At 43.9% G+C, this 13,772-nt stretch overlaps 1 protein-coding gene across 1 annotated transcript in view; it reads left to right on the top strand.

The window, feature by feature from the left end:
- GAS2L3 (growth arrest specific 2 like 3) overlaps positions 1–13,772 on the top strand; it is a 382,944-nt gene that overhangs the window by 183,702 nt on the left and 185,470 nt on the right. The window contains exon 5 of the mRNA XM_078678704.1: positions 6,355–6,470. Within this exon, the coding sequence (XP_078534830.1) occupies positions 6,355–6,470 (116 nt within the window). The remainder of the gene's footprint in view (positions 1–6,354; positions 6,471–13,772) is intronic.

Raw genomic sequence — 13,772 nt, 5'->3', positions numbered from 1 at the left:
TGTAGCGCTTAATAAAATTAAATAATAAATAAATAAATAAATAAAATAAATGGACCACCCTCCCGGCCTATTGTTTCCAAACTCTCAATTGTCTTTTGACCTAGATTGTATTTCTGGCATGTCAGACATCTTTGACAGAGTGACTCCGTAACTAATCTGAACTTTGGATTGTACCATGTCTTTCTGAACATTTTCATTATGTCATCTCGATCTACATGACCCTCCCCATGGTACATTCGAGCCATATCTGAAATGATGCTGTTTGGCATGACCAATCTGTCATCTTTATAAACCCAAATCTTATCACCTTCTCTTTGTTTACAGCCCCGTCTCAGCCATTCAATTTTCTCCTCATCATCTGCCTTATCTTGTAATTGTTTTAATTCTTGCCATGTCTGAAATACAAAGATTAATATGAGAATGCTTGAAACATGTTCATTAAATTTCTCCCGATTAATTGCAACCCTCTCCTGAGCACAGAATTTAGCACTGGTACCTGCATATGCATTGCCTTTTGAGACATAATCATTTTTTCTCTCCATTTACAACACATTTCACCACTGCTATTTGGTCAAGAAGCTCAATTCCATCTATCAACCTCTTAATCAAAATAGCATTTCTTATAGGTGATTCTATAGAGTTTAAAAAATCTCTTTGTAACCATAGCTGATCATAGTCATGCATTATGTTATATCCATATTCACTATCAGTTATTATGGTAATTTTCAGTCCTTCACCCATCTCACATGCACGAATCAAAGCAATTAATTCCGTTACTTGAGCTGAACGAACTCCTTTGAGACAAGAGGCTTCAATCACTTCTGCAATCGCACATATTGAATAAGCTGCACTCAACATACCATCATCTGTTCTCAAATATGAACCATTCACAAATAGCACATAGTCAGATTCTGGTAAAGGAACATCCTTAATGTCTTGTCTGGGCTTTGTGTAAAAATCTAATACATCCTGACACTCATGGTCATTTGTCAAGTTTGTTTTAATCTGATGATCAGTTATATCTATTTCTTTGATATTTTCACTTGAAAGATCATCAGATTCATTCCAAGATACTGGGAGTACATTGATTCTTTGTGGTCTGTTTTCCTGGTCTCCACTGAATCCTGTATCTGTATTGTCTATCTGCTCACTAACATAATTTGGAAATGGCGGTGGAGGTATCTCATTCTGCTGAATCACCACCTGTCGCTGTATTTGTAGCTGTTGATTCAGCTCAATTATCTCATTTTGCATCTGTGGATACGATGATTCATTCTTAATGATATTTCTGGGCGAATTTTTACACTCTCTTACAAAAAGCTAAATTTGCTTTTTCCTTCTCCTTTTTATTCATCCATTTTGTTTTCCATTTATTCAGATTACCCCATTTTCTCAAAGTCCAAATTAAATCTTTTATATGGGCAATTCTATCTGTATTGTTCAAGCTTTCAATGTCCCTTTCAGTGAAATCCATTCTGTAATTTTTTTGAAACAGTTTTTGTTTACTCAAATCAATTTCTAAATCAAAAGCTATTTCTTCAACAGCATCATACTTATTTTTTGTTTTCCAAGTAATGCTTTTGCAAAGAAATAACAATTCATCATCCTGATATGTTTTTAGTCTGTCTGTACTGATTGTACCATTTATTAATTCTTCTAAAACAACCTTTAATTTTGCAACATCCAGTAATTTGTACTAATCAGGCTGTGTCAAATCAATCAGGTCAACATCAGAGTCCTCACTAGCTGGAGCTGGAGTCATTACTCTCTCTTGCTGAGTTGGAATCATTACTGGCTGACTTTCAGATGCATTAGAATAACGTTTTTCAGCAAAATTTTGAATTCTAGAATTTGATGGGACCGTTAAAGCTGTGGAACTAGTTTCATCTTTTCTAAGCACTGGGAGAACAGGTCCAATTATCACAGGAACTGTCACTGCTTCCATGTTTCTGGTTAACTGTTCAATTAAATCATTTGTAGAATTTACATGACCAGGAATATTAATTCCAGAAGTACTAGGCATTTCATCATACCTTTCTGTTATAGGTATCTGAGCTGGGATTCTATTAATTTGAACTGAAACTCTTGAGGTTACATTAATCTGTTCTAGAGTTTTGCTCGAACTTGAACTTCTGCCTTGGTCTGTAGACACATTACCATTTCTACACTGATCAATAATTTCTACTTTCTCATATTTATAATTTTCATTTGTTAATTTGGGAATTGAATTTTCATTAAAATGTATTTCTTTTGGGGGAGATGGTGTTCTTTCAAAATATATGTCCTTTAAAAGTACAATCTTTATTATCAGTATCTTCATTATGCTTACTAGTTACTTCATTATTCGCCTGTTTATTCATTAATTTGCTCTCACATGTAGCAACAACCTTTACATCATGTTTAAATACATTTTTCATTTTCTGATACCAAAAAACATTTTCTCTTTCTTTAGATAATAATTATCCATGTTTTTAAATATTCACCTTTATTAAATGAATCACAATAAAAAATACGTTCACTTTATTGGCCTTACAGCATCTGCTAACCACTACGCGTTATTAATTATTCAACAAAGTCAGGTGATGTTTGATTTTGCACTATTTAACAGATCTTCCTGCCCTAATCAACAGAACGTCTCTCTTGCTTAAATGCTCGATTTTTATTTTAAAAGGCAGAAAAAGTGAGCTGGCTAAAAGCACCAAATGAAAACAATTTAATAAACAGAGGCAGAAACACCTAAAAGTAACGGGGCGTCTATAAGGTTATTTTGCGCACTTTCAATGGAAGGTCAACTAAGGGAAAAGCTTGAAATCCTCTATTCAATTACACCGCAACATCTTAACTCGATGCAAAAGGCAACAAATCTCAGAATCCTCCGTCTTCTTACAAGAGTCAATCAGCCATGAGTTTCATCTCATCACACAAATCAACCTTTTTAATGCTGCAACGCTCGTCTTGTTAAACACAGAACAGAGCAGCTGCCGTGACAATTCTACTAGATTTATGATGGCAAAACCCATCCGACCAAAGACCCCCTGTCCTCCCGCGCGTTGCTGTAACACTATCAGCCATTCACAGCGCAGCTGCAGTGACGTACACTGCCGCTGCAGTCTCTCTTTCTCCCCTCGCGCTCCAAAACAGCCCCTCCTTTGGAAATTGAGCTCCGTTCCTGGAAACAGCCTCTCCTTTACAAAATGAGCTCACAACACTTGTTTATACAATTTTAATAGCGCAGACTTTACCCGAAGGCTTCAAAACGCTTCACAATTGTTTTTCAACATTAGTAACTACATAAAACGAACCATTTGCCTGCTTCTCTATAAAGGACAGTATTTTTCAGACATTCAGAATTGCATTCATTTGAAATAGATGACGCTATTTCTATCACATTTACACATACTTATATACTGAAGAAATCCCTACTCATGCATACTTATTTTCTGCCTTAGGACTCTAACCTTAGAAGAAAACCTCTTTTGCCAATAAGAAAACGACGTTTCTTACCCTTCACACAAGCTTAGATAAATTCTATTACTCTTTTCACAGTGAGTTTTAGAACGGGCTCATAGTCCCTATACTCAAAGTTCAAATTTCTTAGACAATCCTCACCATCATATATACATTTTATTCAACACACCTAGAACCCTAAACTTGTGTTGTACGTCCGCAACACAAATGATATGCGACGATATCACCCTTTGAAGCAAAACAAATGAACTGTGTAACCTGATAACAGCGTCCTGATAACTAACAGCGTCACACTACTCTTGCCATGGCAAACCAGGAATTTTTCACACTGCTGGAAAAACCCTTACAACTACATATAACAATCTGACAAAATCAAGAACTCAACATATGTTAAACATTGATCCTATGAATATACCAAAATATATGTATCATGTATGTAGCATGTATGTCAAAAACAACATATAAACCGTACGCTGCTACCAAGTAATTTGATCCAGCGCTCCTACCAAAATTTTGCATAAATGATTCTACCTACTACCACTAAACGTACCATATAATACCAGGCCCATATCAACAACAGAGCGACTGAATCATGAGGCGATTAGATCTATATATGTTGTTTAAAATATCCACAATAATCAAGACCAGCTTGTTACTTAGTAAGTTTATTCAAACATTCATGAAAACTTAGGTTTTGGAACTTTATTAAACATGTATTAGAAAATGTCATAAAGAAAGGTTTATTCAGCATTTATAAAGAGAGCTTAATTCAAGAAATATTATTCATTAATAGAAATAAGTGAAAATGAGCATTTCCAAACCCTAACTAATTCCCTGTTACTACTCTCATCGCCTGAAAACAAAGTCTTTATTAAAGTCTCCTGTCCTTACGTGCGTTCGTCCATCAGCAGAACACGACCCTCTGGAATCAAGAAGCGTAGGCAAATGTCTGCTCCTTGAGCCAATTCTTATACCCTAAAACTAAGGCTAAACTAACTATTTTCACATTCCAACAGCTGAATTCTGGCTCCCCATTGGCTCAACCACCTCATGCCACAGTAAATTGTGACATCTTCCACCTCTTGTCCGGGCTTTTTCACTAACCCATTGTTCATGCACAGAGTCCTGGCGACACTTCCTTAGGCTGCTACATTTTGTAGCAAAGATGTTCATGTAATGCACAAAAATGCCGTGGCTCTTCCTCCCAACCTTGAGCCTGTCCGTTCTTAGCTTCCCGTGGCACAATAGCAAACCTCTCCACACAGTCGCCTTTGGCAGTTCTTTGCAAAACTTTTCACAATAAAAGTTTATAGGCTTCTCATCTTTTTCAAAATAAGTTTTCTCTTGTGGCTTTACATCAGCAGGCCTCTTTTTCAGAAAGCATCAATTTTCTGCGCCACTTTTTCTTGCGTCACTTTTTAAAATGCATTATTTTTCTGCAGCCAACTCTAAGCTTCGTTTGGAAAACTATTATTTAAACAAACATAAAACATCAATTAATTAAAGAATTGACATTTGTTCTGTTATCTACTCCCTTTGCTAAATGTTAACCCATTAATTATGTTATCTAGCAAAAGCACATTTGAGCAGCATATACATTTGTCACAGAAAAGACAAAACAAAAGCACATTTAAAAGCACATGCTATTATTTTTTAGAGCAGCAGTTAGTGTATGACAAAGACAATAGACAATAATTATTGTAATATTTCTTTTTGCATTTTGCACAAATAAGCATAATGTTAGTCCCATGTGTTCATGTTGCACAGTTTATTCTAGGTTGATTTAATAACATGCAGCAAACATATTAGTTTTTATTAAACATTATGGAAGTTTGGCTTCACAAGCCTGAACAAAATATTGTTCATTAACCTGCTCCATTAGCTCCATTTGGTCCTGAATAGACAGAATAACAAGCACTGTAACTGCTTATTGCCTGGGGCCTGGAGCGCAGCCGAACAGATTCACGTCCGATTGGCCATGATGGTTGGCCACGCCCCGTAATTTTTAAAACTTATCCTGTCACTTAAAAATAATATACATTCCTTGTAACATTTCTTATAGTTTTAAACATTCTCTACTGAGCACGGGAATGAATTCCCGACATTTGTCTCACTTCACTTGCAATAGCAGCGTACATATGCCCAATCTCCATCCAAAAATAGAAGCTCTAAGTGGAGTGTGTATTAAAGATGGCTGCCTGCTTTTGCACTCTACGTGAAACCTGATAGGGCAAAAAGGCCAACACTGTATGCGGGACTTTGCTCCAGAGAAAACTTTTTAGAACTCTCAGTAGTATCATACAATGAAACACACACCATTAGTAGAAATAATGTTAAACATCTATACTTATCTGCTCTGAAACAGCAAACACAAGAGGAAGGAGGTGGCTGATGGGGATCATTTATTGGACTGCAGAGTTCTATTCTATTATGCAGTTGTTAAAGTTCTATTTGAGTCTCTTTAAAGGCTGCTTTGAAGTGGCAATACAAGGTTAATGCGTAATGCTAGCCTCCTGTCTTGCCATAAAATCCTACATGGCTCAAATTAGACACTGTTACTTTCTCCTGATCATACACCCGACCTATCAATGTTGTTTTAGTTGGTTAATCTCCTTACCAGCAGTCTAAATCAACTTCATAGGACTTTCGGATGAGACATGTTTACCTGTCATACTGTCTAGTCAGTACATGATCCTGCAACTGCTTATCTTAATCTAGTAGACCAGTTAACAGGTAAAAGGTCCTATGTTAGACTACATCTAAATATTGTAGAACACTAAGCACTGTTTCAGTTCTGTACAGTATCTACTTGTTGTTAAACGCTAATACAAATTGTTTTAAAAAATGTTAAACCATTTAACTGAACAAAAACTTTTGCTTCTGTAGGTCTAGGAATTAAAGCAGAGAAGTTTATGCATGAACTTGATAATGGCGTAATTCTTTGCAAGTTAACCTATGCCATTGAAAATCTAATTGGAAGATGTGAATTGGAGGATCTCAAGGTAAGCTATTTTCTGAACCTCTGATCTAGTATAAGACAGAGTGGTGTTTTATAATGGCTAATTTAGCACTCTTTGAAGTCTAAAATATAACTATTCATTGTAGTAATTATGTAAATGATTTGTTCTTCATGTTTTGTGATCAAATTGTTTGTTTTTCAGGTTTTATTATTTCTGCTATAAAATGTCCTTATTTCAGGCTGTTGATTGGAGGTCCCCTTCGACCCTACCCCTGAGACTTTGGTTCAGAATTCCTTGAAAAGCCATTGTTTACAAGTCCAACCTTGGAGCAAATGTGATAAATCCTCACAATAATGCTGTGTGTGTATGTTCGTAATATGTTAGAGTACGTGAGAATAAGTTCTGTGGAGATCAGAGATGATTAGTAGATAGGAGAATTTTTTTGATAATTGCAATATCTTTGACCAGATAAACAAACCTTTGTAACACTCCCTCAAAGGAATACTGTGTGCATAAATCTGATCTTGGAAATATTCATGCAGATTAATGCGGGAGGGGCAACATTTCTAAAGGGCATCGAAAAACCTGACTCCCATTCACATTTCCCTGGAAAATGTGCACACTTGTGTTCCAAAAAATGCTGGAAGGTTTCACACCAAATGTGGACAATAGTTAGTCCACCTAAAAATCTTGTTTTTGTTTTAGTGTAATAAATAGTTGGTCCACCTAAAAATCTTAATTTTGTTTTAGTGTAAATCTGTCCATTAGACTCTAAAGTCATCAAACTGAAATTGTAATCTGGTTGTTTGTTTGGAGTTAATCATTTTAGATCCATTGGCCTTTTTTTGGTTTTCAAATAAGCCAGCAATTTGACCACCTCCTTTTGAGAAAAGATTACTCTGATCATGTGGCAGTGTGGGCAACAACCACCATTATCAAGGAACCAGATCTAACTGTACATGGCCTTGGCCTTCGTCTATTGTGAATCTGACCTTCCTTTTTTTGTTTAAATTTATTGTATTAGTTTCAGTATAAATCACAGGCAATACAATGCAATAGGAAGGTCTACCGAGGGAGGAAAGTGCAGTCCGGACAATCGTATCAATCATGGTAGCTAAAAAGCTTTCAAGGTGCACGGACCTTCGAATATTAATGAGAAAGAAAAATCCACATATAGCCTGCCGATCAAAAATATCCATAACAGGAAGAACCAAACGAACCCCCCCTTCCCCAACCTTCCCCCTCCCCAACCAGTGTGCCGGCCTATCGGAGTACGGATCCTAGTACACTCTGCACTCTTATCGTGTCCCATCTGCAGCCTCAGGATGTTCAAGTGTAGCCTCTGTCAAGCGTAGCAGGCGGCAATATCTAGGGCATTTGATTTCGTTGAATTCCTTAGAGAGAAGGGTAAGCAGTGGTAGCCATACTTTCTGGAATGTCGCCGTTGATTGTGTGAGCGTGGTCTGGATGCGCTCCATTCCCAGTGTGAACCATATCTTATGCAACCACCCAGTGTGAGTAGTTCTAGTGGTAGTCCCCATAGTAATAGGATATGTTGGGAGGCTGCTTGCATGGCGATACCCATCTGGCGCCCTCTTATCGATGTCAAGGGGAAAGTGAGCGCGTTTGGAAGGCCTAGGATGGTGTAGGCCGGGAAGCGCGGGATCTCTGTGTCAAATGTATTGTCGATATCGTTGAGCACAGTCGTCCAGTATTCCCTTACTTCTCTACACTCCCAGAGCAAGTGCGTCAGGGTACCCTGTTCCCCACAGCCCCGCCAACAGGATGCGCTACGTGTTGGGTTGCCCCTGTTAAGTCTCACCGGTGTAAGGTACCAATATGTGGCCAGCTTCACCGCCGTCTCTCTGCCCTCTGCATTACGCGTTGTGTGATTGGCCCTGCGATAGATTAAGCGCCACTCCTGAGATGACAACCGTCTCCCCAGTTCCGCCTCCCAACGTTTTTGCCCTGCGGCTCGCCCTGACTCGGTGGGGGGGTTGAGGGGGGGGGCGGTGTGAGCATCTTATATATATCTGTGATAAGCCCCTTATCTGACTCCTTCATAACCATCCACCGTTCAAAGTCAGTCAGGCGTCTGCCAACCAGTGGGGCAGTTTCTGGTTGTGTAAGCCAGTGTCGGAGCTGAAAGTATTGAAACAGCTGTGGTGAAGAGATGCAGTACCCCGTGAAAGTTCCGAAATAGGGATAATGCCTTGCAAATCGAAGAGGTGCCCAGCTGATCTACAGGTGGAGCTGCGCCATTGTGGGAAAGCGTGGGGGCCGGTGCCAGGTGGGAACTCCGGGTTGTCCCAGAGGGGAGTAAGCGGGGAAGGGAAGGTTGTGAGGCCCCGTGGGACCACGACTATGTCCCATACCCTCAGAATGGTGCGAGTGATGGGTGAGTTCTGGATGTAACGTGGTCTGTGAATACGGCGAAGGAACGGTATCTTCCATAGCGCTGTTTGGGCCATGGCCCTATCTTGGAAGAGCCATCTCTTCTCCAATTTCGGTCTGTGCCATTCAACTGAATAGCGCAGTTGTGCAGCTTGGAAATATTGCTTAAGATTGGGGATCCCTAGGCCTCCCTCCTCCATCTCTCGATGCGCCAATCTTTTATGTTGGCGCGTTCGCTTCCCCTCCCATATAAATTGCTGGAGCGCGGCTTGTAGGTTCGAGATAGTCCCGGCCGGTGGGTCACTGGGACAGTCTGAAAAATGTATAAGATCTTGGGAAGGGCCGACATTTTCACCGCCGCAATACGCCCTAGCAGGGAGAGCGGCTGCTTTGACCAGCGTGCCAAGTCCTTATGGATCTGGGACGAGAGGTTGGTATAGTTGAGGGCAACTGTGTTCTCTGTGGACGGGGTGAGGGTGATACCCAGGTACGGAAGCTGTGTGCGTGTCTGTAGATCTCCCTCTGTACGCGGGTGCGCCAGGCGGTAGGCGAGCATTCCTGCCCATTGGTAGAAGCAATGATTTCCCTCTGTTCATCCGGAGGCCGGACACCTCTGAATGCCTCCACTTCTGCCAGAAATGCGGGTACGGAACTCTCCGGTCGATCAAGAGCAGCCAGGATATCATCGGCGTATAAGCCTATAACATAAGATTCCCCACTGAACGGGACGCCTTGAATGTTGGGGTTATCACGCACTCTTTGTGCCAGCGGCTCAACATATAGCTCGAACAGGAGAGGCGAGAGGGGGCACCCCTGCCGTGTGCCGCGCTGGATCTCAAAGGGACTAGAGCGCAGGCCACACAAGAGGACCCACGCCAGGGGGCGATGAAAGCAACTCGCAATCCATGCCTGAAAGCGCTCACCCACCCGGAAATGCACCAGGACCTTCTGCAGGAACCCCCAATCGACACGATCAAATGCTATTTCAGCATTGATCGCCAATAGAGCAGAGTCGGACTGCTGGAAGTGGGTCTTGTCGATCAGGTGGAGAATTCTCTTAGTATTGTCGCTGCATTGCCGACCCGGTACAAAGCCCGATTGATCTGGCTCGATAATCCCGGGTAGGCATGGCCCAAGTCTCGCAGCCAAAATGCCGGTAAAGAGCTTTAGGTCTACGTTAAGTAGAGAAATGGGCCGGAATGCCGAGCATTGTGTTGCCTCCTTCCCCGGCTTTGGCAAAACCATGATCTCTGCTGCCAGCATGTCCGGTGGGATAGAACCTGGGCCTTGAAAAGAGTTAAAAAGTTTAGTGAGGGTCAGGGGCGAGTAGCGAGCAGTAGGCTTTGTAAAACCCAGCAGAGTAGCCGTCTGGGCCCAGTGATTTTAGAGGTCTGAGTCTGGAAATGGCTGCCGTCACTTCAACAAGGCGGATGGGAGCATCAAGGGAGTCTGCATTCATTGAAGATAGCACGGTAGTGGTGACGCCCTCTAAGTAGACAGCGGCGTCAGCTACCGGGGCGGCGGTAAAGCGAGGCATAGTAATCACGGAATCCCTCCGCAATCTGCGCCTCCTCCCAAAGTTCGACACCATTCCCGTCACGCAGGGTCTGAATTTTCGAGCTCTGGACCTTCGCTTTCAATGCACTGGCCAAGAACCGGCCTGTCTTATTCCCCCCTACATAATACGTGTGGTGGAGGCGAAGGGTGGCGTATTCCGCTCTGTCTGTGTCTAGGCCTACCAACTGTGCTCTGACTGTCTTAAGCTGCTTCCAGATCCTGGGAGCCCCTGTACGACTATGAACCCTCTCCAGCTCCAGGACCTGAGCAGTTAGAGCCTCGCGTTTTACCTTACGGTCCTTGGACTCCGCCGCTGCGATCGCAATGAGCTCCCCGCGCACCACCGCCTTCAGGGCCCCCCACAATGCAGTGACCGGCGTCTCGGGGTTATCGTTGGTAGTTAAATAATCTGTGATACACTGGCGGATCTGCTGGACTACGTCCGTTTGCTGCAGGAGGGACTCTCACAATCTCCACCCGCCTGGGGGTCTTCTAATCTTTTTTTTTTTTTTTTAAACCTTTATTGTGCACAAAAGAGAGAACAAATACGGGCCTACAACCATCAGGCCGGCCACGAAACTTTAAGCACAGGTGCGAGCAACGCGGTCCCACAGCGGCATCAGGCAAGATAGCAGCAATCAGTAGCAGTTGCATTGAATAGTCATGTCGCCAAGGAAAAGGAGTATTGAAGGTTAAATTTTTAAAGTTGTGAAGAAATATAAATCAGTGAAGAATAAAATCAAGAAGATCTGAGTCCAGACATTAGTTACACAAACATGAGCAGGCAGCATCAATTTGAACAACATTAGGAAGAACACCCCGTCAATATGGCAGTACCATACAAAACAATAAGAGCTGCAGTCCACAGTTACGTACTACCCTCAGCGCCACCCACTCCCTACTAACCTCTAATGCAGACCCAGAACAGAAACCAGAACAAGAAAGCGCAGAAATTAGAAAAATAAGGCCCATAGAAACTAAAAAGGAAAATTAAATCTACCCCCCCACCCTGCAACAATCCGGAGGCTACGGCCTACCCCCCCCCCCCCCGGCAAAGTGCCTGTCGCCCAGTAAAGAAACCCGAAATACAGAGAAAGAATAGAAAAGAAGAAGAAAAGATAAGAAAAGAAAGCTATCACACTTGAAGCATCGGGAGGAAGAAAAGAACAAGCTAGTCTATCACTCCCGAAAAGAAAGGAAACGGGGGAGGAGGAGCCCCAACATTAACAAACTCTCGGTCCCCCAGCCATGTATAGCCCCCAGCATCGAGTGAAGCAATAATATCAAAAAATTCACCACCAAATGAAGAATTGAAACAGATGCACCCCGGACCCCGAGCCAGTACTTGAATGATCACCCCGTCCATATGGGCCATAGCAGGATACACCCAGTTACACCCCACGTGCGAAATCACCAGAATGAGCAACAGTAGAAGAACAGATGTGGGGAGCTACGACCACTACATTCGCTAGAGAGGAGGCACAGTACGAAACATAACAGTAGTCCAACAAGAGTGAAGCCCCGGAGACCTCCATCTTTAAACCGGTCGCGAGCGACCACTACACTATGACGCCCAGCAAAAGCCCTCCCCAGTCAGGACAAAGGGACAAGATGGCCGCCGTAATGAGAGTGCAGACAAAGGAGAGCAAGATGGACGCTACCCTATACAAATAACCCCCATGTCACAATAAGCTTCCAGGACCAGCCAACAGGAACCAGAGAAACGTGGCGGAGCCGATATCCAGCAATAAATCAGGGTAGCCAGAGTATGACGCCGACTGTGCCATTGACAAAGGTCGCAACACCCGAAGGATGCCTTGATTGGAAAGCAAAACAACCACGAACTATAATAGAGACAGACGGGGGAAAACAATCTACATCGTAAATATAAGCCAAGCAGCCAGTACGTACCACATTCTAACCCCAATCCCCACCCGGCAAGACAGTGACACAACCAGGAACCCGCCCAACCCTGTACCGATTGTACACGCTCGGATACCGCCGACCCATTAAACATCCTACACCCCAATATCAATTACCAGAGAACTTCATCCGAGATATAATCATTGGGGAGAGACAGCAAAGAATACCCAGTGTCCCACACACATATCAAGTCTGTCTTAGCCTCCACCCGCCAGTATATGAATGCGATCAGGGGATCGTCTAGCCCTGGCCCGATCTAGGAGGCACTTTGGAACCCAACCAACTTGGCAGTTCACTGCAGTCCGCCTCGACGTGAAAACATGGCCGCCTCGAGGATGGGGGAGGCGCACCATCGTTGAGGGAGCATCGCCTGTCCCCCGTAGATAGTAGTCCAACAACAAAATGTACTTCCAGAGCGTATAGATGACAAAAGTCACTGAACGACGAGACGGAACTAGTCAAGGAAGGAGCAGGGGACAGGGCAGGAGAACAGGCTAGCGATGCACTGCGCAGCCAGGTCGGTACACGAGGCAGACTGCCAGTCGAAGAACAAAGGGGAAACACTGTTGCAACAGCAGTGTCGACGAGCGGCAACAAATCTTCAAAGGCTCCAGCATTCGTTCCATCGGTTGACACAATAGTAACAGGAGGTAGCGAGGGGCTGGCAAGCTGCAACAAAGTCAGACCTGGGTCCTGTCGGGAGTGAACCCCTTGCGGTCGGCTCTCAGCAGGGATACATGCCTCAAGTTTCTCAAACAGCACAGCATAGGTACGCCGCATCTCCGACCGTACCTCAGTCAGGATATTCAACACCTCCCTGTAGGTGCAGTCCGGCTGCGATACTCGAGGTTCTCCAGCCTCAGTGGAGGGCTCAAACACGGTCCCCCGTACCAATGCACACGTGCCACCCCAGGAAGAGGTCCCAGCGCCATCTCCACCCCGTTGGTGATCAGGCATCGCCATCTTAGCAGCAGTCCACGGGGTGTTGGGAGGGGGGAGAGACGGGGGTCACAGTCCCCGACAGGGAAGTGGATGTTTGCCCTACAACACTCTACACCCCCTCCCGTGCGCTGCATAAGCAAGGGGCAACCGATGGTGCGGCGGGCAGCCAGGGCAGTTCGAGCTCACCGGCAATCAGCGCAGCTGAGAAGAAAGCAGACCGGCATCATGGCGGCCACAAACAAAGGAATCCGTGCGAGCCCTCACATATGCGTGCCGGAGCTGCTCCGTGCGATCTCGGCAGGACAGTGAGCGCAGGGCACGGGCCAGGCTGTAGACGGGCGAAAACACTCCTTCAGTACAGGCAGCCACCGCAACAGAGTATCTCTTCGAGACTTGCGAGGTCCGGCAGGCTCCAGGGAGCGGGCGGAGGTCCGGGGCAAAGACGATCCTCCCAGAGCTCGAGACTCCGGGCGGGCTGAGAGGTCAGAGGGACACCGTCAGGATCAGCTCCGTGTCCCGCGTATGTCG

Source organism: Lissotriton helveticus, chromosome 1_1 (assembly GCF_964261635.1).
Source record: "Lissotriton helveticus chromosome 1_1, aLisHel1.1, whole genome shotgun sequence".
Taxonomy (NCBI): domain Eukaryota; kingdom Metazoa; phylum Chordata; class Amphibia; order Caudata; family Salamandridae; genus Lissotriton; species Lissotriton helveticus.
The sequence above is the reverse complement of the archived record's forward strand: the minus strand, read 5'-3'. Positions and strand labels throughout refer to the sequence as shown.